Source organism: Chlamydotis macqueenii, chromosome 6 (genome assembly GCF_036417535.1).
Source record: "Chlamydotis macqueenii isolate bChlMac1 chromosome 6, bChlMac1.mat, whole genome shotgun sequence".
Classification (NCBI taxonomy): domain Eukaryota; kingdom Metazoa; phylum Chordata; class Aves; order Otidiformes; family Otididae; genus Chlamydotis; species Chlamydotis macqueenii.
In genome coordinates this window covers 34,168,284-34,192,411 of record NC_141561.1, presented here as the reverse complement: position 1 = coordinate 34,192,411, position 24,128 = coordinate 34,168,284, and the positions used below count along the sequence as shown (strand labels likewise).

General features: G+C 45.0%; 1 protein-coding gene across 1 annotated transcript; it reads right to left on the bottom strand.

Moving 5' to 3' along the window:
• Positions 1 to 1,397: 1,397 nt before the first annotated feature.
• NEMP2 (nuclear envelope integral membrane protein 2) lies at positions 1,398 to 15,848 on the bottom strand. The gene is made up of 9 exons (XM_086751490.1): positions 15,691 to 15,848; positions 13,287 to 13,402; positions 11,491 to 11,719; positions 11,255 to 11,327; positions 10,155 to 10,248; positions 9,327 to 9,441; positions 6,640 to 6,865; positions 4,226 to 4,402; positions 1,398 to 2,025 (listed from the first exon to the last, which is right to left on the bottom strand). The coding sequence occupies exons 1-9, from the start codon at positions 15,818 to 15,820 to the stop codon at positions 1,800 to 1,802; spliced, it is 1,386 nt and encodes a 461-aa protein (XP_086607616.1). The 5' UTR covers positions 15,821 to 15,848; the 3' UTR covers positions 1,398 to 1,799.
• Positions 15,849 to 24,128: the final 8,280 nt, after the last annotated feature.

Sequence of the window (24,128 nt, the reverse complement as noted above, 5' to 3'; positions counted from 1 at the left end):
TGTTTCCAGGGATGGGGCCTCCACCACCTTTCTGGGCAACCTGTTCCAGTGTTCTATAACTCGCATCGTAAAATGGAAGAGTTCCTTTTAAAACGAAGCAAAGTTGAAGCAATACAAAGGAAGAAGGACCATGTAAGACTTTCAAGCACCAACTCAGAGTCCTGTTTTGTACAGGGGAGTTCTTGGAACGTGGTACGGGCAGCACTTTTTAGCAGTGTTAGAGGTAACAGATTTTCTCCCTTGTCCAGTGACGGACAATGAGAAACCACGATAGCGCATGCACCGCTGAAGTCATGCTGCATCACTGGACACACTGCAAAGAAAAGATGTCCCTTTTAAAGCAAATATATCTCCTGGTCTGACACGCCCTCCTGGAGAGCTCACTGCTTCCCACCAGTGGCAGTTTCTGGTGGGTTTGTAAGATCAGACGGTGACAGAATTAATGGTCTTTTGTTTTCTGCAGTTTGGAAGACAGTAAAGGAAAACAGCAAGGTGAGGACAGGGGAAATACAGGGATAGTCTAAAGAACAGAAGGAGGAAATGACCTCTGCAGGTGGATGAACCGAAGGGACCTGACCTACTCCCTAGACTAGGACTGTGTAATGCGTAAGGTGAAAGATATTTGACTGTCTAAATTTCTCTCTCTATTCTTTTATTTTCCTCCCCACATACCTCCTGTGAAAAGTCCCACAGAGGGATGAAGAAGAGGAGGTAGGAGCCAGGTATCTCTCCCTCCTTGTTTCACTAGGAATTACTTTCCGCTTTTTATTGAATGAGCAAACTGCTGAGTACTCTGGGGACAGTGGAGCTGTGTGTGGGTTATCTGTATTCCCAGTTACAGGGTTACAGCGTCACTCTGGCTCTGCTGACAGCAGTTCCTCCAAGCAGCTGAAACAGCCTCAGCCTTTGTTATAGTTTCTGGGTCATTGAGAGGCCTGGAATGGACAGAAGCACCCATGTGAGGTAAGGTGACAGTGAAACTGAAAGCAGTAGCAGAAATACATTTGAGGGTGGAAATCCTCTCCTAAATCATCTGCAGTTGTCAGAGATGGAGAAGCAGAGGACTGAAGAAAAGTTTAGAAAAGGGAAGAGTATGTGAAGAAACAAAAACATGGAAAGGACGAAGTGCAGTATAACTAGAGGCAGAGACCAAGAACAGAACAATACAAGCAGAGGGTGAAAAGTGAGGCAGGGTTCTGAAGAGTAAAGAGGAGCTTAAAACAAATGCGGAGAAGCAAAATGAAGCTAACAGGCAGCAAGCCTAGCCAGAAGAGCAAACAAACCTTGTTGAACTGTGTCAACTCTCTGTTGATCTTTAACACTGAAAAGTCTCACGAACAATAAAAATAGTTTATCAGCACGCTAACAGCATTATTAAAAATTGTTGACACATAGGGTACTTAGTACAAGCAGAGTATTAAAAATGGCTTCTCCTCCCTCTAGTGCTCAGCACAGAGGACTTTGACAATGAAAAGGGCCTGACCAGATTCTCTGTTTTCTAGAGGTAGTATCCTTGGAAAAACAAGGCATCCTGGTGGGACAGGCTGCTGCTGGTACTTGGTTTGGAAATAAGCAACATTTACTTTCCCAGTTAAAGTAAGCAAGCGTGAGAATCCTCTTCACTTGAACAGCCCCTATGGTTTCCTTCTGTTGCTCTAATTAGGCAACATCAGTGATACAGGAAACAGTTCTTTCAAAACTCCTCATTTGTCCACCAGCAACCACCAGAAATCGCCAAGCGTGAGTTCTCAGTCTTCATCCTTCCTTTCTAGGATGAATGTGTTTTCCCTCCCCAAAGCTCACAGCAACTCAGTAGCATATGGAAATGAAATTCGTTCATGCGTTTCATCTTCACCCTCCTCATCTTCTTCATGGATGGAATTGGCTGGATCATCTTGCTCAGATTCTGCCCTTGTCTCAAAGAGCTGCTCTTCAACGAAGAAGCTCCCAATGCCGTATTCCTCATCATACGCCTTTATTTCTGCAGGTGAGACATGGGGCGATCCCAGAACAAAATCTGCAAACCTGCCAAATTTTTAAAGGGAAAAGTGATCAGCTGAGAAATGAGGGGAAAAAAAAAAAAGCCACCCAAAAACTGTAAATGCAGGGGATAAATGCCAGTTAAGTTGGGATGTTGTAAGGACATGCCCACAGGCAGTGCAGAGGGGAAGTTGCAGCATGAGGGAGTCCTGAACAACGAAGTAAACCGCAAAGGATGGCAAGAACCTTGAAGATTTGTTTTCCTGCCTCATCTTTTCAGTCTTCAGTCTCTTCCATATAAGTAACTTTTGCTCTTCTGGAGGCCATCTGCAAGGTCGTGTGACTAAGCAAGAAGATCTAACTTCGTTTTCGCATCTTGTCAGTACTTGTGGGGTAATCCAGAGCACTCATTTGTACAGCTGGATAGATGGTACTTTACCTTCTAAAAATAAATTAAAGCTGTAGCATATTTGAGACAAAGGTTGTAAGAATTCAGGTAAGTTGACATTGCTAATGAAAGGAAAAATGGTGAGAACTTAGCATTCCTACATTGCTGTCCTATCGCCTTGCTTCTGGTGTTGCACGCACGCTCTGGGCAAGCTGAGCTAAAGTCTTGCCAAGGAATTCCTGCTTTTAGTGAACATGGAGCTGCAAACTGGGAGCTCTGCAGCTGCTCCAAGTAAATGCCAAACTGGAGGTCCGGCAGAACAAAGCATGAACTTAGCACTGTCCCTGCATTTCAGTTCGCCACAGACCTTACTTTCAGTGGACAACTACGCTGAAGAGATAGAATGGAGCTGGAGGGTTCTGGGCCAGCGTGTGGAAACAGACGGCAGTTCTGACACCTGACTAAGTGTCGACAGCATCAGAGAAATGTAAGAAAAAGGAAATGCAGCTACATTCTGGAGTTCTGGTAAACTGATCAATAATTTACATTTTAGACTTAACATTTCTGTGAGATGATTGTCACCTCGCTCTTCTTGGAAGCACTGTTGGTCTAAATGGGGAACAGCATTGGACTGGCTGCATTTTACAGGCTTGCCTTGTGTTGACCTATCTTCTGATGTTTAATGGAAGCTTGAAGAGGCACTCAACTTTAAATCAGATTTCTGTTGGTTCTCCTTTTTATTTTTGTATTTTTATAGTGAACAGTTTATAAGACCTGTATTAACCAAGTGATTGCTAGAAAATACATGTGTCTCAACTGTTTGTTTTTGCAAATACTGCATTTGGCAGTATTTTGTTTTACAATTCTGCAGTGAGTTTTCACTTTTTGTATATTTCAGTCATGCTACAGAATGCAAGTAGCTTAGAAAATAAGATGGTTTAACAGTACATCTACAAAACCTGGCAGAGAGGCTGGCTGTGTGCCCGTCCAGGGAAGATGAAGGTTCTGAAACTAGTCCTAACTTTTTATTGATTAAATTCCAAGCTGACTGGGGCTCCTTCGAAATTGTGACACTTGGTTCTGTGGCAAGGGCCGAGTCTTTGTGGCTGATTAACATGTCAAACTCCACTTTGGATACCTTGAAGTTTTGGTTTTGATGGAAATACACTGCTATTATGATCAATTTTATATTCTGCCATATTTTCTGGCTGCACTTACCTGATCCTTCCCAACCTGTATGTGTCTTAAGCTTCTCTCTTAAACAGTATCTGGAGTAGCTCTTCTGCCTGTTACACTTCCTAGGTGCAGGCATTGATTTCTTTCTCTGTATTTTTAGTCTTAAATATTAGTTGATACTTCAAGTAATAGGATTCCTTGGCTATGCAGGCTTGCAGTTGGAGAGCTTAATACAGGTAGTATTTGAGCATGTGTCTTCAACCTGCCTCAGTTTTACACAATGCAAAAGCGTACTGCTCTAAAAAACTGAAGAAAGGGGCATTTCACTGGTTAGACAGCCACTTGGGTCACTGTGTAGGAACTTAGGCACTGTAGGAAGCGCGTCAGTTTTAAGGAAAGCTGCCATTGCCACGAATTACCTGTGAATGTCTACAAACTCTCAGAGTAATTTATGATCAGGGAGGAACAAACGGGGGGGTTGATACCACCAGCAAGTAATATGCTTGAGAGGTGTTGCTGTGATCTTTAGTGGGACTACCCAAAAAGCTAGAACTACCCGCACGTCTGATTGTGCGCAAGATGAATGCACCTGGAACAGTGCCCGAAGTATCATTTAGGTCTGCTGTGTAACAGCAGTCAGTACAACGTGTTTCCTGATTCAGAGAAGCCAGATTTTCTTACCTGTGTGGGGACTGGAGTTTGGATACAGCTAACCATGATGGGAAGTCAGGGTTCCTGCAGAACGAGCGTAGCTCCTCCAGAGCTCTGATAGTTTCTGTTTCACCTTGTTCTCGATACTCCTCTTCAGTAAGGCATTTAAATACTAGCTTTTTTGATTGAAAGTGATTCTTCATTTTTCTAGAATGAAATGAAAACAATTAGTATTTCTAAAGGCTTCTGGTACGTAATTATTGCCTGTCCTTTTTCTCTACTACTTGCTATTTACATGCATTAACCACTCCTATCCTTTTAAGAGGACAAGCTACATCGTGCATTAGAATTTTACAGTGAGGTGTCTAATTTTTGCTAGCCTCTTTACCTAGGTCTTAACCAAAGCTGTAGAATTCCACAGAATGATATCTAATGAGCATCAGATGAGCTTTGGATCAGGTCCTTATCATGTATGCATGGACTAAAATCTCATAGAATTAAGTAGTTGGCTGCTTGCTCAGCCGTTTTTAGGTGCAATATGCAAAAATGTGTCTGTGCAGAGAGATGGGCTGAATAAAAACCCAATCTGCATATGTAACTTCAAAGATAAGCCGTACTCTAAGTCTGTTATGAGTTGTTCGTGTTGTTTACTAGATCGCTTCTCTTAAATCTTGCCTTAAATTACAAAACTGAGTAGTCTGAGGCCAAAATGTTTACAATCTGATGGTTTTTTTAGCTGCTGCATAGCAATGCATAATATAATTAGATATCAATTAGAAAGTGTGCCATGTTCTGTTCCCTTCTGTTGACTGCTTTCAATTTAAATGTTGTGATGAGTTAAGATAAGCAAGGGCTGGATGCCCATAAAACTTTCAGCTCTGTATAAAAACACCTGCTCCAAGCAGCAGCAGCATTTAACTTTCCTGCTTATTTCCCTGTAAAACAAGAATGAACTATAGCCCTTGTTCAGGTCAAATGGTAAAGGTCTTGCTGGCTCAGCGGGATCAGTACTGAATTTAACAACAGAAAATGCAAGATTCTTGGTTATTTTGATCTATCTGCAGCTCTGAACTCCTCACAGTTTGGTGCTACTGCTTAGTGTTTTGAAGCAGGAAAAAAAAACCCTTATAATTCCCCTTAGATTTGTAGAGCTGTATTTTGGTGCTTTTTGGCTCTACAGAAGCATCAGTTCATGAAAAACAAAAAGAAGTCCACAGGGAGAACAACCTACAGTGTTTCACAGTAAAACAGGTATGTTCTGACTTCTGTGACCTCGTAGCCAAATCCTACTGATTTCAGAGTGAGCTGAACCTGCCTGCATCAGGTAAGCATTGATCCTTCATGTTGCTTTTGAAACAGTTGGTGATTCTCAACTGCAGACAAAAATAAGTCTTCAACAAGTGATAAATTCTACTTAAAATAAAAAAAAGCTTCAACCCAGTCCACACTCCAACATCTAAAAAGAGCACAAGAGCAAAGTAACACATTCTTCAAAACTAAAGAATGGTGTAAAAGACTAAAGAAACTATTTGGGTTTTTATTCTTTTGGTTATGCCAGTTCTAGCCTTTGCCTCTATCTGGTTCTCTGTGGTTCAGCAGAAGTCCACAGCTATGGAACAGTCTGCATGAAAGACTCTTAATCTGGATGCCATCATTGAAGGTGAACAAACATGTAAATTGGCAGGACTTCTTAGAATCTTCATTTGAGTGTTGTATTTGTGATAAAACATGCTTCAAATTCAAGGATGAGCAAACACTGCTAATGAGAATACTTAGCAAACTAAGGTCCACATATTGCAAGCAGTTCCCATTCCCAGTGCCACAATATAAAGGGTGCTCTGGGAATATGGGGCAATATCTCCACAGTGATAACAAATTGTTTCCACTAATTAAAGTTAGGCATGTACATCCAGGATGATAACCTTGGAAAACTAAAAGCAGTGGAAAGCATTATTTCTTTGGACAGAGGTTTTTAGTGTCTGAACTCTACACTAGCTAACCTACAAGGACTGTCACTTTTTAACACCTGCTTCCTTGGTGGTAGTGCACTGTTTTATCCTGTAAGATTCAGTACAAGTTACCTGCAGATTCTCTTACTTCACATGAAACCAAGGAATTATTGCTGCAGTCTAATCAATCAACCAAACTGAAATGTTTAGCTTACCATATGCTGCAGACTAGAAGGTGTTACATTTGTACTTAAGAGCACAGTCACGTTTCTCCATAGAACAAAACTCATACTTAAAAACTGCCAAACGGAAAATAATTAAATTTCTGCATCTCAGAGATTTAAACCTTTTCTACTGCAGTTTTACATTTGGTGAAAATATGAACTAGTACTAGAAATTCATAAATCATTATTGAAGTGTACGGGTTTTTCCATTGTCAGCCTCCAGAATTTCCTGATGATACAGGGACTCGGACGTTCACAAATGCGTACAAACCTGCCTATGTGGCAAGCGGCACCAAGAGGGTAAGACAGGCCTTTTGAACAGAGGCTGGCTGCTATTACTGCATATGCAACTTGAGGTATGGTGACACCACAATAAATCAAGACAAAGGCCGTTAATTGTAGCGTCCACGTGAACAACGTTACGCTCAGTTCAGTGGTAAGCGGTCCGTGCTGATAGCAAATGGCAAAGCTGGTAATTCCAACAGCCAGAAAATACCCTGTAGAAGGAGAAAAGAAGGACATGGAGAAAAAGTCACAAACTACCCATATAAACTGCGTTAGTTTTGTTCACAAAGCTTGCAACTGCTCTGAAGTATGGCCTGCTGTTTCTTGTGTTGTCTTACAGATACCTGCATTATGGTGTATGTGCTTGATATTTCAAAGGGCTCACGAGGTGATCTACGAACAGCCTTTAGCTAATGCTGTCAGCTGTACGTGAATTCTTCACGTGCACGAATGTCAAGGCAGGTGCCAGATCAATAGATTTGTCAGCCCCTGCAGCCACATCCAGTTAGCAACTTATGCATCCAGTTCCCAGATCCAGCAAAATACAGGCACCGTAGCTGCCTTTTGGCTGTTACGGGAAAAGTATGTGACAGCAAACCAATGAACAAATACAGGCAAAATCTGCCCTCAGAGCTGCTACTTGCTGACTAGATCAAACTCCTTATTTAATGATACAGTGTTACGTAAAGGCTCATTTCAGTGGATTACAGAATCACAGAATCATCAAGATTGGAAAAGACCTAAAAGATCATCCAGTCCAACCATCACCAATACTTCTCAGCTAAATCATATCCCTCAACACAACATCCAAACGTTTCTTGAACACCCCCATGGTCGGTGACTCCACCACCTCCCTGGGCAGTGCATTCCAGTGCCTGACTACCCTTTCCGAGAAGTAATATTTCCTAATGTCCAGCCTGAATCTCCCCTGGCGCAGCTTGAAACCATTGCCTCTAGTTCTATCACTGTCTACACGAGAGAAAAGGCTGACCCCTAGCTCACTACAACCTCCCTTCAGGAAGTTATAGAGAGCTATAAGGTCTCCCCTGAGCCTCCTCTTCTCCAGACTGAACAATCCCAGCTCCCTCAGCCGCTCCTCATAAGGCCTGTGCTCCAGACCCCTCACCAGCTTCGTAGCCCTCCTCTGAAGGCGTTCCAGGGCCTCAATGTCTTTCTTGCAGTGAGGGGCCCAAAACTGAACACAGTACTCGAGGTGCGGCCTCACCAGTGCCGAGTGCAGGGGGACCATTACCTCCCTGTTCCTGCTAGTAACACTGTTTTTGATGCAAGCCAGGATGCCGTTGGCCTTCTTGGCCACCCGGGCACACTGTCGGCTCATGCTCAGCCGAGCATCAGTCAGTACCCCCAGGTCCGTTTCCTCCACACAGTCCTCCAGCCACTCCGCCCCAAGCCTACAGCGCTGCCTGGGGTTGTTGTGGCCGAAGTGCAGGACTCGGCATTTGGTCTTGTTGAACCTCATCCCGTTGGCTTCAGCCCAGCTCTCCAGCCCGTCCAGATCCCTCTGTAGGGCCTCGCTACCCCCAGGCAGATCCACACTCCCAGCCAATTTGGTGTCATCTGCGAACTTACTGAGGGTGCACTCAATGCCCTCATCCAGATCATCAGTAAAGATATTGAATAGGACAGGCCCCAGCACTGACCCCTGCGGAACACCACTTGTGACCGGTAGCCAGCTGGATTTAACTCCATTCACCACCACTCTCTGAGCCCAGCCCTCCAGCCAGCTCCTTACCCAGCCAAGAGTGTACCCATCCAAGCCATGGGCTGCCAGCTTCTGCAGGAGAATACTGTGGGAGACAGTGTCAAAGGCTTTGCTGAAGTCTAGGTAGACCACATCAACAGCCTTTCCCTCATCCAGCAGATGGGTCACTTGATCATAAAAGGAGATCAGGCTGGTCAAACAGGACCTGCCCTTCATGAACCCATGCTGGCTAGGCCTGATCCCCCGGCCATCCCGCACATGCCGCATGATCTCCCTCAAGACTATCTGTTCCATAACCTTCCCTGTAACTGAGGTCAGGCTAACAGGCCTGTAGTTCCCCGGATCCTCCTTACAACCTTTCTTGTAAATGGGAGTCACGTTGGCAATCCTCCAGTCTTCCGGGACCTCACCAGTCAACAAGGAGCGCTGATAGATGATGGAAAGCGGCTCGGCTATCACCTCCACCAGTTCCCTCAGCACTCTTGGGTGGATCTCATCCAGCCCCATGGACTTGTGGCAGTCCAGTTGGAGTAGTAAGTCTCTGACCATTTCTTCCAGAATCACAGGGGGGTTAGCGTGCTCCCCAGCCGAGACTACCAGGTCAGAGAGAGGAGTACCCTGAGGATACTGGTCTGACCTTTAAAGACAGACGTAAAGAAGGCATTCAGAACCTCCGCCTTTTCCTTATCCTCAGTGGTCACATTCCCAGCCTCATCCAGCAAAGAGTGGATATTCTCCTTTGTCCTCCTCTTACTGTTAATGTATTTATAAAAGAGTTTCTTATTCCTTTTCCTTAGGAACCTTTGGAATATTCCAACATCCATGGCTTACCAGAAAAAAATACTCCATAAACGAGTCACTTTGTTTTGTTTTTTTTCTGGGCAAGTATTCATCTAACTACTAAATTAAACCAAAATCTGCAGCACATTTTTTTTTTATAATTTTCTTACCCAACAAGTAGCTTCCGTGTTCAGCCCACAACCAGTGCATATTCTCCTTGAAGCAGTAAATAAAATATAGAGAGGACATCCAGCAGCCGCTCATTAAGATCCAGAAGGTACTGTGCTGGAAATTAAATAAATAAATAAACCTCTTTTAAAAAAAATGTAAAAAATCAAGTCAGAATCAGGACCATTGTGTGCAAGGGAACTCACAGGCAAAAGCAGATATGGTATTTGGTAGACCTACAGGGCTTATAATCTGTGTTAGACTTCCACTGTACCTTACTCTGCATGCTAGAACTAAACAGTATCAATTTTAAGTGGAGCAACTGCATCTCTGTATTTGTGTATCACGTCCCAGTGTCATGGTATAGGCCTACTGCAGTGTATTCCTATTAACATATCTCAGCAATATCGTGGGAATGCATGGACTTTGTAAAAGTAAAGGAAAAATTCACACCTGCTTTGCAATTAATTATCTCTGATGAACGGAATAGAATCTGCCCCCGTTGCCACTAAAACAACATTTTTATTTACATTGATTCATAGGCTCAAAAGCAAGCTTTGCTCCAGTCCTGTAAAAATAATTTCTGTTTCAGAATAAACTCTTCTTGTACATCAAGAATGTCCTATTTACTTTAAACTCAGGAGCAAGCTAACTAAACTTGATTCTGACCTAATTATATTTACTTGACGCAAGCAAGCCTGCAGTCATTTCAGTGTAGTTACCTGGCCACAAAACCAGAGCAAGGTCAGAATCTGGCTCTGTACTCTTCACTTCCTACATTAGGATGTTGATAATACTATTATGATTTTGTTTTATAAATGTAGATTTACCCTTGGAATAAACCTTTTAAGTGTCAACAGGACAAACACTAGCAGAGCAACAACACCCAGAATTATTCCAGAAAGGTAAAAGAACTTGGTACTCCTGTAAGAGAACAAGAAAGAACAGTCAGAAATATAATTTGTAATTGGTTAAGATGCCAACATTTGTAAAAACAGCAATGATCTTCAATAAGAACTTAACACAGCTGTAAGTTAGAGTTGTAGCTACATGGTTAACAGGCCCAGTTCAGATATTAAATCCCAACAGATACTTAAGGTCACTGGAGTTGTTACAGGCTAGGAGATTGTATTGGTTTTTTGAAACTCACACTGTTTCTAATTTCACTGACCTTCTAGTTACTAGTAGTTTAATTTTATTCTATGTACTCATATGGTTCTGTACTGCAAAAGAAGTTTTATTCTTTTACAATGTAAAAAAAAAAAAAAACAAACCTCCACAAACCCACAAGTATTTTTTCTAAGCTTATGTATTGGTGAAGTCTGACTTTTTAATTCAAAGTTAACTCTATAAAACCTATTGCTGCTCTGCCTGTTTTAGAGCTGCTTCCTGACAATTTGTGACTCATTTTGCTCTGAAGTCACAGGCCACATATTTTGCTATAATAATTAAGTATCCTCCCTTACACGCTATGGAAAGCCTGCATCCCAAGAAGGATGGGGAAAGGCTGGCACAAAGGTGGAGGCACATGAGGCCCTAGAACACCTCATCCTAAGCATTTCTCCCTGCAAGAAGGCATCATTAATAATACAGGCAGCAGTATTTAGCATTCAGCTGACCTCACTGGTCTACAAAGGGAGACAGAATCTTTCTGAATCCATGCACTTGCTCACTGAAGATTGTCTTGGTGTTGCCCAGTGCAGGAAGCTTGGGTACAAGAACCCTAACACAGCTAAATGATTAACAGAGTGCAGCACTCCAACGTACATCACAATCTGTCCAAACACAAGTGGAATGAAGAAGTTTTAAATATACGTTCAGTTTCCTTATTTCACTTTCCCAAAGAACTGCCTCTTTAGCTTAGAAAACAGACTGAAGATGCACAGGCTTTGGGAAAGAAGGTAAAAAAACAGCAGCTGCTAGTACTCACCTGCTTAGGCTGTTTGCAAAATGGGACAGAAAAATTCCAGCTACAAACAAAAACAAGAGCTTTCCATCTAGCACTAAAAAAGGGAGGAAAAAATAGAAATGGACTTTAGACTAATTCAATCTGAAATTGATAAAATATCAACAGAAACGTCCCAAGCTTTTTACAGCTTGGTACATTCAGTAACACTGGCAATACCAATCTATCTGTAATCTAAACCAAAAACTTTTTTTACTTACTTTGCCGTTTCACACTCACAGTGTATGGTTCGGTTTTGAAGGGCTGTATTTTGAAACAAATATCCTCTCCATATTGTTTTATGCTTATGAAAGTTTCTGTAGATGTCTCTGGTTTCCAGAAGATTTGAACAGCACACACAGCAAACTCAAAAACAGTTTCTGAATTACGACAGTTGCTTTTTTCTGAAATAGGCTCAAACTTGAACATTTCTGTGCTGTTAACTTTTACCTAAAAACAAACAACAGAATAGACAGAGGAGTAGCTCAGAATCACTAGTCTTTTGTTTTTGTGAACATGAGCCACACATGTGATAATGAAAATCAGTATAGAGAGCTCAAGAATAAAATGCCAGTGCAATTCTTAGTTGTTTACTATTGATTATTAATATTATGCAAAGATTGTTTAGGCCTTACAAGGTGATTCAGGGAACTCAACGTCAGCAAAATTCTATGGAGGGCCCCCAATCCATCCAAAAGCTCAGTAGGTTTTGTTTCACCATGACCCTTGCCCACACACAAATTTCTAACAGAACCAGTAATATTTGACTGACCACGGTTTCTTTTGTGGGTGTTCATACGCTTCCCTATTCCCCTCCTGAACCATAAGAAATGGGACTTGCTTTTCTTGTAGTTAACAGTGCAATCTTCATGTTAGGGATTGAAGAGGGATAAGGAAAATGAAAGATATGAAAACAGAAATTTCAATATAAGCATGTTCCTGTTAGGTGTTTTGGGGTTTCTTGCTAGCTGCTAGCACCCTTCCCCACCAAAATGGTAAATCTTGTCCATCTTCTGAAATGGAATGATCTTCCTGAAGATTTTGATTTATTGTGATCAAGGCCTGTTAGACAACAAAGACCCATCTACGAAGAAGTGATACAATAGGTAATAAAACAGGTTTCTACTGGGAGAAGAGACAACACGTCAGCAAGCAATTTGTTGTGGGAAAAATCTGAACTTCCTCCTTTTATCTGAAGTTCCTGCTTTTAACCATTTACTCCAGGAAAGCTTGTGTGACTGCTGGAGGGTTTCACCACCTGAAGTCTGCTACCATTCCTAAAAACATCTGCAGCATGTTCCTGAGGAAAACAGTCCTGGGAACAGACACAGATGTTCCATCTCCTGACACCTGAGAGCAAATTACTCCAACAGAGATGAAGTGAAACTCTTTCCTTCCCTTGTCTGGAGACATACTTCCCAGGAAAAAAAAAAAAACAGATAGTCCGTTTGTTCCTCTAGCTGTTACTGCTTCCACTCTTAGATTTTTATACTGTTTCAAGCTACTCTCTAAAGATGTTTCTTGTAAAAAGACCCTCTTGCTCAGAAAAAAAACCAGAAATATGCTGCTACTGCTGTTTTTTCATTAGTCACAATCTAACAGACCTTTGGTTCCCATACTGTGGCCTGGTATGCTACAGTGAGTGAGTCACAGAACTGCATTTTATCCGCAAATTTAAAAGCTTTATAAAGGCATTTGGTGATAAGCTAAAACATTTATTGCAGAGGTTAACAGTGGTCCATCAGTAGAAAAGCTGTACAGCAAAATAATGCGCCACCCTAAGTTGTTTGTGTGGCATCGTATTATACACCTGGCTGACATCCTTCTACTAAAGAGAGACCAAACCTCACTGCCTCCGAAGTGGAGGATCACAGTACTGCATTGTTACCGTGATCCTACCTAGACACCCTTCAAACTCCTAATGACACAGAGATACTGCTTTGATCTAAGCTTTGCTGGCAAAAGTTCACAAGAAACGTACTGCATATCTGAACGATTCCCCACAACGGCCTCTTACCTGGAGAGTCGACCAAACGTACTGTAAGCGAAGGGTTCTGTTCTGCACATAGCAGTAACAGCTTTCATCCTGTTTCTGGATGACGTCCGTTTCCTGCAAAAAGCTACAGTTTCCACCTGGGGGAGGAGGGGCAGAAAAGTTAATTTTAAGCACGTACCAAATACCAATGTATAATTTTCGTCCACTTCATTGTTGCATATGTTGAGGGTGATATTTAAAAAAAAAAAAAAAAAGTGAAATAAAAGCTTAGCTTCAGTACCAGTGTTTTGATGGCACTGGAATAGGGCCTCTGGGCCAAATTCACTGCTGGCACGAGTGGGTGTAATTCCACCGGAGTAGCTGCTTATACTGACGGCGAATGCAACCGTGGGAGTCTGAGCAGGTAAACAGGCTTACATGTTAAAATAGTCAGTTAGCACATGACATGGCTGCTGAGCGCAGAATCCCTACTCCTCTCCCTCTGAAATGTTTCTAATGTTAAATAACACAACTCTTCTCTTTACAACAAATTTTCCTGCCATAGTCCAGCCGTGACATGTAATAAGGCAACTGCACTGATAGCTTGCCATGAGTCATTTAATTAGAGATGCTCATTAGTCTAACTCTCCTGAAATGTTAGCGACCCCCTACGATCTTCAGAATTAGATTGCTCTTTTGAGCAGAAATGCACCTAAAAGACTTACAGAGCAAACTTTGAAGAATAACATACATGCCGATCTATGTACATCTGTAAAATACACCCTCCGGTGCATTACCGCCGTGTTCCAGGAACATAATTAAAGAGAATAATAAAGGAAATAATTACAGATTTGAACAGAGAGAATCATCTGGCTCACTGAATAGAAAATGTAGGTCTAAGACAAGCTCAGTAATAACTGCGAAACACTGTCATACTCAACAGCAAAATGAGTATGTGCAAAACAGCGTCAATCTGGACAAGGAGATACTGTTTGCAGGTAAAAACCTGCCCTGTCTCTACAAGGAAGCTGAACTTAGGCTAAATTATTTTTTAACCAATTTAATTAAGCCAATGCAAAATACCTGTGTGGATGTTCTTACATAAGTTTATAAAGTCATTCCAGAGTTAAAGTGTCCACAGATGATCCTGCTAAAGTAAATTGGTTTAAACTTAAATTCTGGTCATTTTTATTTTTAAAAAATAAACTATATGATTAATTTTCATCCCCAGCAAATCCAGCGGGAGGGAGCACGTCCCTTCAGACGCTGTACCTGTTGACAGGCTCTTCCGTAAAAGTCAAGCTGCAAAAGGATTCAGTCATCTCGGAAAAGTGTTGCTGACTGATGCTGCAAGCAGGTGAGGCTGGGCGCTGCCCAGGGCTGACTGAGGTAACCCCGTGATAGGAAATGGCAATACCCCAGCAGGGCCAAAATGCAGCCCAGTGCCTACACCTTCCCCGCAGGGTGTACTGGGATCTTCTGCCTCTACGGATAAACTATCCATCCACATTAGAAATAACGCCCTCCCTATACAACACTAGCAAGTATTTTCTTACTTGCCTTAATTTTAAGGCATTTTCTTCAGAAAAATAATTTGCCTCAAACATGACCTCAGCTCCATAGAGTGAAACAATCACGTTCCAAAAGGAAAGATGCTCCTGAACAGGTACCTGTGAGATGGAGGAGGATTTTAGCTGCTGTGAGGGCAACTCTCATGTTCTGAGGTTACGAGTGGTGGAGAGAACCGGCATCTGCTGCAGAAGCCGGAGGATGCCCAAGACTCAGGAATGTCAAGGCAAGGGAGGGAAGCAGTTTCTTGAGATGCCTATCGCTACTACAACTGCAAATTAACTGTTAAGGGTTTTCACCACCCTTGTTCATAAAAGGTCTGTTCTGCACCCAGTTCTCCTGAACCAGGCTAACGAGAAAGACACAAGGAGTAACTCGGACGCCAAGCCGGTTCCCCACGCCGGTGGCACCCAGCTTCCCCACCGCTGCCCCTGAAACAGAGGAGAGCGGCCCTCTGCTCCCCGCCTGCTCCACGGGCGCTCTCCCGGGCCAGGCCCCAGCGCCCGCGCCCGTCTGCCCGGCAAGGTGCCGCACGGAACGTTCGTGTGGAAACGGAACAAAGCAGGAGAAAGCAACAAAGTGCCTGCTTCAGGGACGCGTCTGGCCCGCTGAATCGACTTCAGCTCTCGGCCGAAACGGGCGGGGGCAGGCTGGCAGGCGGCGGCGGCGGCCGCGGCCGCTCGGGGCAGCGCCATTTTGGGCGGAAGCCGGAGTGGGCAGGGCGGGCAGTGCCGGGAGCGGGGCAGGCTGAAGGCGGAGCGGGAGGAGTAGAGCGTGTCCCCCCCTGTCCCCAGAAGGACGAGGAGGGGGTGAGGAAACGGCGTGGGACCCCCGTCGCCCCGCGCTGCCCGTCGGGGTGGGAGGGGAAGGGCAGTACCTGCGGACGGCGGCTCCCCGCTGCCCCCGGCCGCCCCGGACAGCGCCAGGAGGAGCAGCCCCATGAGCGGCCCCAGCCCCGGCCGGGCCCGTGGGCGCTGCTGGTGGCGGGGCGGCCGCGCCGGACTCATGTGGCGGCCGCCGGCTCCGGCCGGGCCCGTGGCGGTGGCGGCGAGGGCGGGCCCCGGCGCGGGGAAGGGGCGGCGCGGCCCTGCGCTCTCCCCCCGCCGCCCTTCTCCACCCGCCGGGCCGCGCTCGGGGGGGAGCGGCCCAGGGCAGGGGGTGCAGCCCTGTTTGTCCCGAATACTTGTGCGGGGAGCAGGCGGGAGCCGTGGCCTCGGGCAGCGGGGAGGCAGCTCTTCGGATGTCTTACACCCGGCCTGTTGTTTCTCTTCCTCGTGTTTTAGGGCTTCCGTGGAGTTACATGTGTGTGCTTGGAAAGAAAGGGAAAAATAATATGAAGGTAACAGCTCAGCAACAGCATTTCCTTGGATTGTGGTCCTGTCTCTGCCCGGCTGACCAAAACCACTGACTGCCCTTATCTGTCCGGGTATAAAATGGTCCAAAACCAAAGGCTGAGGTGAACAGCTTGCGATGCTTCCAGACCTCAGCCAAGGCAGCCACCCCAGCCGAACCGAGGAGGGTGAACATTGGCCTACTTACACACCCACCCCCTTCCCCAGTGCCCCTTCCCACCCAGCCTGAGGGAAAGGCCAGGCCAGGCCACCAGCCGTCCAGCCACACACGCTGATCAGACCCTCTGCCTGCCCAGAGGAACCCCCCAAACGATGTGTTACGGGATGCTTTGGTGGAGGGGAAGGCCCACAGCTGTTCCGTATTTCCTAGGCAACCACAAGAAGAGCCGGGAGCGGGGCGCTCCATTCCCCCGTCAGCGCTGTGAAAACACGAGCTAGGTCCAGCGCAGCCCAGTCCCCGCTTGTTCCGTGCCGTCGTTTTAGATTGCTGGTGAGTCACAGGCAGCAATCAGAGGTGGAAAGGGCTGGAGCTTTTTTCCTATTCTGTGAAAATCAATAAAGACAATTTTGCCAAGGCATTCTGGCATCACCGACGTCTATTTTTATACCGAGCCCTACATTTGGCCTTTCCAACCTACTTGCTGTGCTACAACGCGTTCTATTCCTTGTTCTTAAAACTATGCCGTTTCTCTGCACAAAGATTGCTTTTGGTTTTATTTTTGATTGTTAGGGCTGGATCCAGTTCCTGGGGGTGTGAGGATGGGCTTTTTTTAACACCTGAAGAGGGCTGCCCACTGCCTCGCACCTTGTCTTGGCGTTTATATCTGTGGGGAGTGGGCGGTGCGGGGCTGCGCCTCGCCTTGCCTCGCCTCCTACGCCCGCTCGGCGCTGGCTGGGCTCACATGTAACTGTGGATTATTCCTTGCAAGTACTGAGGAAGTGGAGAACAAGGGCAAAAATAGTTGGATTTGATAGCGTGTGCAACATCTGACAAACTTCAGTCTCCAAAGGAAGCAGTGATTGATTTATATCTTTATTTGTCTTTATGTAATTTGGGTGTTGTCTTTATATAACTTTTCTTCACCAGCAAATGTGGTGAAGAAATAAATGCTGAATTTTGTGTTTACCTGTTTCCCCAATAAACCCTTAGAAATATGTTGCCTCTCGGTTGTGTGTCTAAACAGCAAGGGACAATCATAGCCAAGTTATTAGAGGAATCCCTTTCACATTTTCAATTTGCAATATTTTTTTCGGTTATGTTAGCCTTCTTGACAGTTTTGGTTTTTTTTCCTGGGAAACAAGACACTCCACATTCAGTTCTTGCTTGTATTTTCATTCCTAGAGCTCTTTGCACTTCACTGCTAATTAACTTTCAATAACTGTCGTAGGGTTACAGTCAGTCAGCATGAATCAGATAGAAAATGTAGCTTTAGGGGACTGCACTCTGTCAAAAACGATTAGAAACCTGTGCTTGATTTCTGAGGAGAACGTACTTGCTCAAGCAGGATACAGCAGCTATTAGGCAGCCTTCTAGCACAGTAAGAAATCCATAATAACAGAGGCTCGGTGCTTTCACTACAGCCCTCCTTCCAGGGCGGCTCTGAGTAATTATGTGACATTTTCCTTGCTTCCCGTTTGTTTGTTTGACTTCCTAAATGGTGATGTTGCTTAGGCCAAAGCTTGGGTTCTGAGCTTAAAGGCGATATTTTTAACTGTTTGCTTGCAAATATGATCCAAAATGGGGAAGAAGGGAGAGGTCGCTTACAGGTGCAGCTCAGCTCATGGAAGCTCTGCCCTTCCCAGGTCTCATAGGCTGGGGAGTGTTGAGTGAGACCAGCTTTTGGCTGGGAAGACTTGGCTGTGGCAGGCAGCGATGCTGGTGGTACTGGGAATGGGTGACATTCCCGAGATGCAGTGTGCAGGGCTCTCAAGTTCAATGCTTTTGACAAATTGCCACTTCAGTAATTGGGAAGGCAGCAGGTGAGCAGTGCAGAGCCATGTCCCCCACATGTGCTTTCCTCCCAGGCTTTTAGAACTCTAGGGTATGCCACCCAATACGCTCTGGCCTCTAGCTCCTTAGAATCATCTGCAGTGCCCTTGTCCAGCTGATTAAAATCTGACTGCAACGTTAGTTGTAATACCAAATCCTCTTTGTGCTGCTGAATCCTTTTTCTTCCACAAAGACCCCACCTACTCACTGCTCATGATTTATTTGGCCTGTGCGGCCATAGAAGTGGGCTACAGCTGTGGAGGGCAATGGATGGGGAGGTCCTCTGTGCTCCTCAAAGCCTTGCCTGCCTTGGGCCCTGCTGCTGGTGGAAACAGCCCTTCTCCCCTGTGGTATCTGCAAGCCCAAGCTGGCAACAGGGCACCTGAGGTCCCAGTCCCCACCCTGCAAGGTGATGCTCATTCCCCAGTTGCAGCCTACTGTTTACTTTCTAACTAGAGCTAGTAGAGGCTTCTAATTTCTAGGTGTGCCGTTAAAATCTCAGTACATGATCCAGATGACTAAGGATGCTTCCGCTGATTCCTCCCCCCCACCACTCTTTGTTCTCCTTTCCCCCTCCTGTGTCAGCAATGGGTATAATTTGTTTGCACAGTTACAGGGTGTTTTATCTTTCTTTGGCCAGCCCCAAGTGGATGGGGGTTTGCTGAAGCCATGGCGTTCTTGCTTTTTCAGAGCTGGCACGTGGGTGTTGGATTGTGTCATTCGTAGGAGGCGAACGTCAAAGGAAGTGGGATCAACTGCTGGAGGAGGTTTGTAAGCCAGGTACTTAATATTTGGTTTCCTGGAAAAGCAAGGAGACAAAAAAAAAAAATAGCAAAACATGCAGCTTTTGTGTCTTTAGTTTTCCCACGTAATCAGAATAACACAATACCTATCCGTGCTTAAGCGTGGTACTGGTTTTTGGGTTTTTTTTTGCCTTGGTTTATTCAGGGTGGAGAGCTACTGCATTTCCCTTTACATAGTTTCACGTGTTTTGGTGGATTCTGTTGAATGTTTATTCCGGTAATACAAATAATTTGTGTTCTGTAAGTGCCCTCAGAAATAATGCAATTTATTATCAGGTACATTATGTTGTCTTTTTATTTGATGTAAAATGGTCTCTTTGAGTTAAAATTAGACAAAAAAGCCATTTGAGACTATTTTGTTCATCTCCAACTGTTTTTTTTTTTTTTTTTTTTTTTTTTCAAGAGTGCATTAGTCTGAAGTATTTCACAGGCAAAATACTGAGTTATTTTGGGGGGAGAAAAATTATCTACAAAAGTATAGCTACTTATTTTTACAGTAGTTTTATGGTAATCGCTATTTTATTTGACATCTATAGATACTGAGCTAGATACTGCTCTACTATGAATACTTCTTTCTCCTAAACTGCTCTAGGTAGTAGGTGTCTTTTGCAGTCCTGGTTCAAGCTAAGCTTGAAAATGAATAACATACATAAATTATTTTTTAGAGGTTGTCTGTGTCTTATCTTACTGATTAGGCAAAAGGACCACATTTTTTCATTATGCTAATTTTTCTTAAAACTTTGCCTATTTAATCTGAGTGCAAGATGTGTATCCTAGCTATCCATGCTTTTGAAAATCAGTGTGCCATAACACATCTTTTCCCATTATATCACTGGTGGGAGGCCAGGCGTGTCTGAGACAGGCAAAATCTATGTTTTCACATCAACCCCTCTGAGTAACCCGGCTTTTTCCTCCTTGTACGGCTTCCAGTTTGCGCAGCTTTCTTGGCATTTAACCCTATGCTCATTTTCCCATCGCTATCAAAGGGAACCGTATGTCAGGAGGAAGGAAAGCTCAGTCTGCCAGTGGTAAAGTGTTCACGAGAGGATGTGTCTGCAATTGCTGGAAACACAGTCCCTCCCTCTGACTTCAGCAACGTATTTTGGTGTAAGTTATTGAGCTCATTGATATTATTCCTGATTTACACAGCAGTAAGTGGTAAGTAAGCACAAAAGTAAGTTAAGTAGCAGTGGGCCTTAAATATTTACACAGTTTATTTTTAGCTTGCCAATTGCAGCTATTTATATAGCAAGGAAGGAGTGATACAAATCTGACTGTATTCCTCCTTCACTTTGAATCTGCAACAGAGGCAGAATTTTTTTTTTTGACCACAAACTCTTATTTATTACGGTAAATTTGTTCTGATTAATATCTTATAGAGTTCATTTTTCAAGGGCCTCTTAACTCCCACTTCTAAGCGTAAAGGATCTCATTACTTATCTAAAGGAGCATTGATGCAGCCTAAAAGCAGCTGTGAGGATGCTCTGCGGTGCTGTGCAGGCGCTAATTCCTTCCATGGATTTATCCGTGGGGAGAGGTCCCAAAAGTGTGAGGAGACTCCAGGGCAGAGGAAACAAATTGAAACAAGCCGGTACTCTTTAATGACATGTAGTACAACAAAAAGAAAAAGCACATTTATGGTTAGTTATCTGCATGCTAATAAAATCCTAGAATAAAATACATTCTCGTATGAGAGACTTTTGCTGGAGGTAGGATAGGCAGGTGGTGGCAGTGGTGTGAGTGAGCCCCTATCCATGCTGCTGTGGTGGGGCAGGACATTCCCTCTGAAAAGGTGTGTGGAGGGTAAACTAGGCTGGTGGATGGAGATGCTGGAAAATAGTGTGTGGTTGTGCATGCTGGCTCAGCAACTAGCGCTTTTGGCTTCTAGGCTGTTGGTTTATATGTGGCTTAGCTTAGTAGTTACCAAAATTTACTGCTTTCTTTTGATTACGGATGGTCTGTGGTAAATAGATTGGTCATCCTAGCCCAGTCTTTAGTTGGCAAAGAACCACATCACAAAAGCCAAGGCCTACTGCTAATGTTGGCACCCCGACTGTTGGTCTCAGACAGGTATCCAGGGCTTCACCAGCAGCTGAACAGCCCTCACCACTTCCAGATAGGCAGGTCATCACCTTGCAGCACCAGTTTTGTTGCTGCATCCCTCCTGTGGAGAAACAGAGGACTTACCCACTGTCGTGAACTTAAAAACATCATTCCATATTTGATTTTTAAAAACAAACCTGGAGAGCCTGGGAAGGAAAGAGAATTAACAGATAAAGCCAACACCCCTGTGCCTGCTATGAGAACCCCAGGAGGTGGTACGGTTTGGAAAGAGGCCACGGGAGCAATGTCTTCTTTGTGGTTAAGTGCGTGTCTGTCTGTCTCGCACCTACAGATTTACGTTCCTATTAACTGTTGCTTGTTACTACATCACGGAGTAGCCTCTAGTAGTTGTCCTGGGATTTGACGAAGCACTCCTGGAAGAATGTGTTAAACAAATGTGAAAAGAATTACTCTCTTTCCAACAGTTCTTGAAATTAAATTTTAGCCCCGATGTGCTCAACTGCCTTAATGGTTACTCTCTGTATTGTCAGAGGAGCCAGTCAAGCTCTTTTAGATCAGAGAAGGCTGGTTTGTATTAAGAAGATTCTGCTAATGTCTTCTAATTACTGTGTAATCACACGTTTGCATGAGCACCATCAGAGTTGCTGGTGCACTGTTACACTGGTCAGGGAAAATTGAGGACTTTTGATCAGCCGGCTGCATGTCTGGGAAGCACCTCTTCTGAACTGGGCCTGTCCACGAACCAGTAACAGACTTAAACCCGCTCAAAACAGAGTCCTTCATGTTGATGCTCTGAGCTTGAGTAATTTGTTAATGGGCGGTTGTTTTATGGAAACCTTCTTGTGAGGCTCCATGTGAGAAAACGCTCCCCAGAAATTTTAAAGAGGGGTGGTAGCCTGCCTTAACCAAGGTATGGAGGGCAGGGGAGTCCAAGGGACCCGCTGCCTTGGCCCCGCGGTCAAGTGCCGGCGTGGGCATTGCCTGGCACGGTGCTGAGGAGAGCCTTGGGAGGGCCAGCCCGGCTTCTGCTCGAGGTGGCTGTCGTTGGCTTTAAGGAAATGGTGAGAAGGACAGGGCAGCTGAAGCCATCCTGGCTGTGGAGGCCTAGGAAGGCCAGTCCCTCTTGCAGCTCTTGGGCACAACACAAAGGTATCCTGCAGCTCTCCGCTGCCGTTTGACCCATTACGTTTTTGGATGTTTCACTGCTTCCTGCTTTCTTCTACGTGTGTGCTCTGACGGGTCCAGCTCAGGCTGGCGGCTGTTAGCATACCCGTAACCGAGCACTTCCAAACTACCTAAAACACCTCCTTGCGCTCTCAGAGCCTGTCCCGTCTGGGCTGTTGACCGTTCTCCTTTTTGCAGCCTGCCATTGCTTACCCATGCACCGCTGGACCCGTTCCCCCCACGCCCACGTGAAACCCGCTGGTGTGCCGTTCCTGTTACCGGCAAAGTATGCCAGCTTGGCGTGCCTCCCCTCCCTTCCCAGCACACCTGGCATTTTTAAATCTCTGCTTTTCCTGCTTTCAGACGGGGCCCTCCTTCGTTATAAGGTTTCTATGCGTCTCCAAACAGGCTGCCTAATGACTATTTTTTTTCCCTCATCAACTCTGAATTTTTTGACTGCTGCATTTTTCCTATCTAAAGATAAACATGGGAGAGACGAAGAAATGCGTGCTGCTGAACAAGTAGGTAGAGACACACCAGAGGCTTTGCTTGATTAATGGATTTACACTGTAGGCAGCTTTCCAGCGGTTTTCCCTAAAACAAAGTAATTTGCTTAACGGGCTAGCTTTTGTAAAATACTGATAAGCAAGAGATACGTGGTGCAAGTGTGGACGTCTAGGTGGGGAGAGCCAGGATGTACAGTCATTCTGCCCCTGCTAGTCACAGCCACTCCTGCAGGCACTAGAGGAATGCAGGATGTGCCCCAAGTAGGTCTATACAAATATTCCCCGCTGTAGTCATTTCAGCCTTTCCCAGCATTCATATTGGCTCTCGCTGACAACAACATGATTTTCATGATGGTGACTGCAGCAGAGTACAAATGCTTTTTTTTTTTTTTTTTTTTTTTTTTTTTCCCTCCCTTTCATGCCAGCCAGAAGTGAAGGCAAAGACTTGCTACACTGACTCAGATGAAAGGTTGAACAAGCCTGGGCTCCCATCTCTGGCAGTGGCCAGAGAAGCTTCAAGAGAGTCGAAGAATAAAACAAGCATAAAGTAATGCTTTTCCCGCTCCATCCTCCTCAAAAAGTGAGTGTTTCCAGGTCTGGCACCTATTCTGACAGGATAAGAAAGAGTAACTTAAAGAAATGGGGTGGCGAGGCGAGAAGAGAGCCATTCTCTTCAAAGTACTGGCAGGGTTTAGTTTTCTGATCCGGTGCCAAATGCAGCAAAGGTACTTGCCAGATGCCCTCGCGATGGGACTTGTCCTGGGGCTTCACGGCATTGCACATCTCTGTCTGTGTCCTGCTGCTCTGCTTCTGCTGGAGTTGGTGGGATTCCTCTGGCGCTGAGGCTGCTGCCGAGCCCGCACGAAGATCCTGCTGCTCCTGACTGCAGGGCACGTCTCCGGAGCGTGAAAGAGCAGGAGAGCCCTGTCCAGGGCAAGCCGTTAGTGAGAGCTGTCACTTCTTCTTGGCTAGTTGAGACTGGGGAAGGACGCACGTGCTGCGCGGGCAGACAGCCTGCTTCACAGTAACCATGTCATTTGTCAGAGTGACCCATGGATTGAGATCACCTTCTGAAAGTTAGGATAGATGCTGGGCTGCTCCCTGCGGTTCCTACCGTCTAATCGTGACCAACCTCGCATTGTACTCCCATTTCCTCGGTGCGTGGAGCCACCTTCAGCCTGCTTATCAATCTGCTAAGGGTTGTGGCATCAGTACCAGGCTCTTCTGAAGGGGTGACAGTCCCACCTCAGGATTAGGCCTGCTGGCTGATGTATAAGTTTACTGCAGAAAATGCATGAGGGATGGAAGCAGGAGAACGACCCCAGGTTGAAAGCCGAAATTCTGTTTCTGTGAGATGCCAGCTTTTTTAACTGCACAGCACTATTCTGGCCTTTCCAGAAGCAGAATGCAGGTACTAAAGCTAGGGGATATTCTAT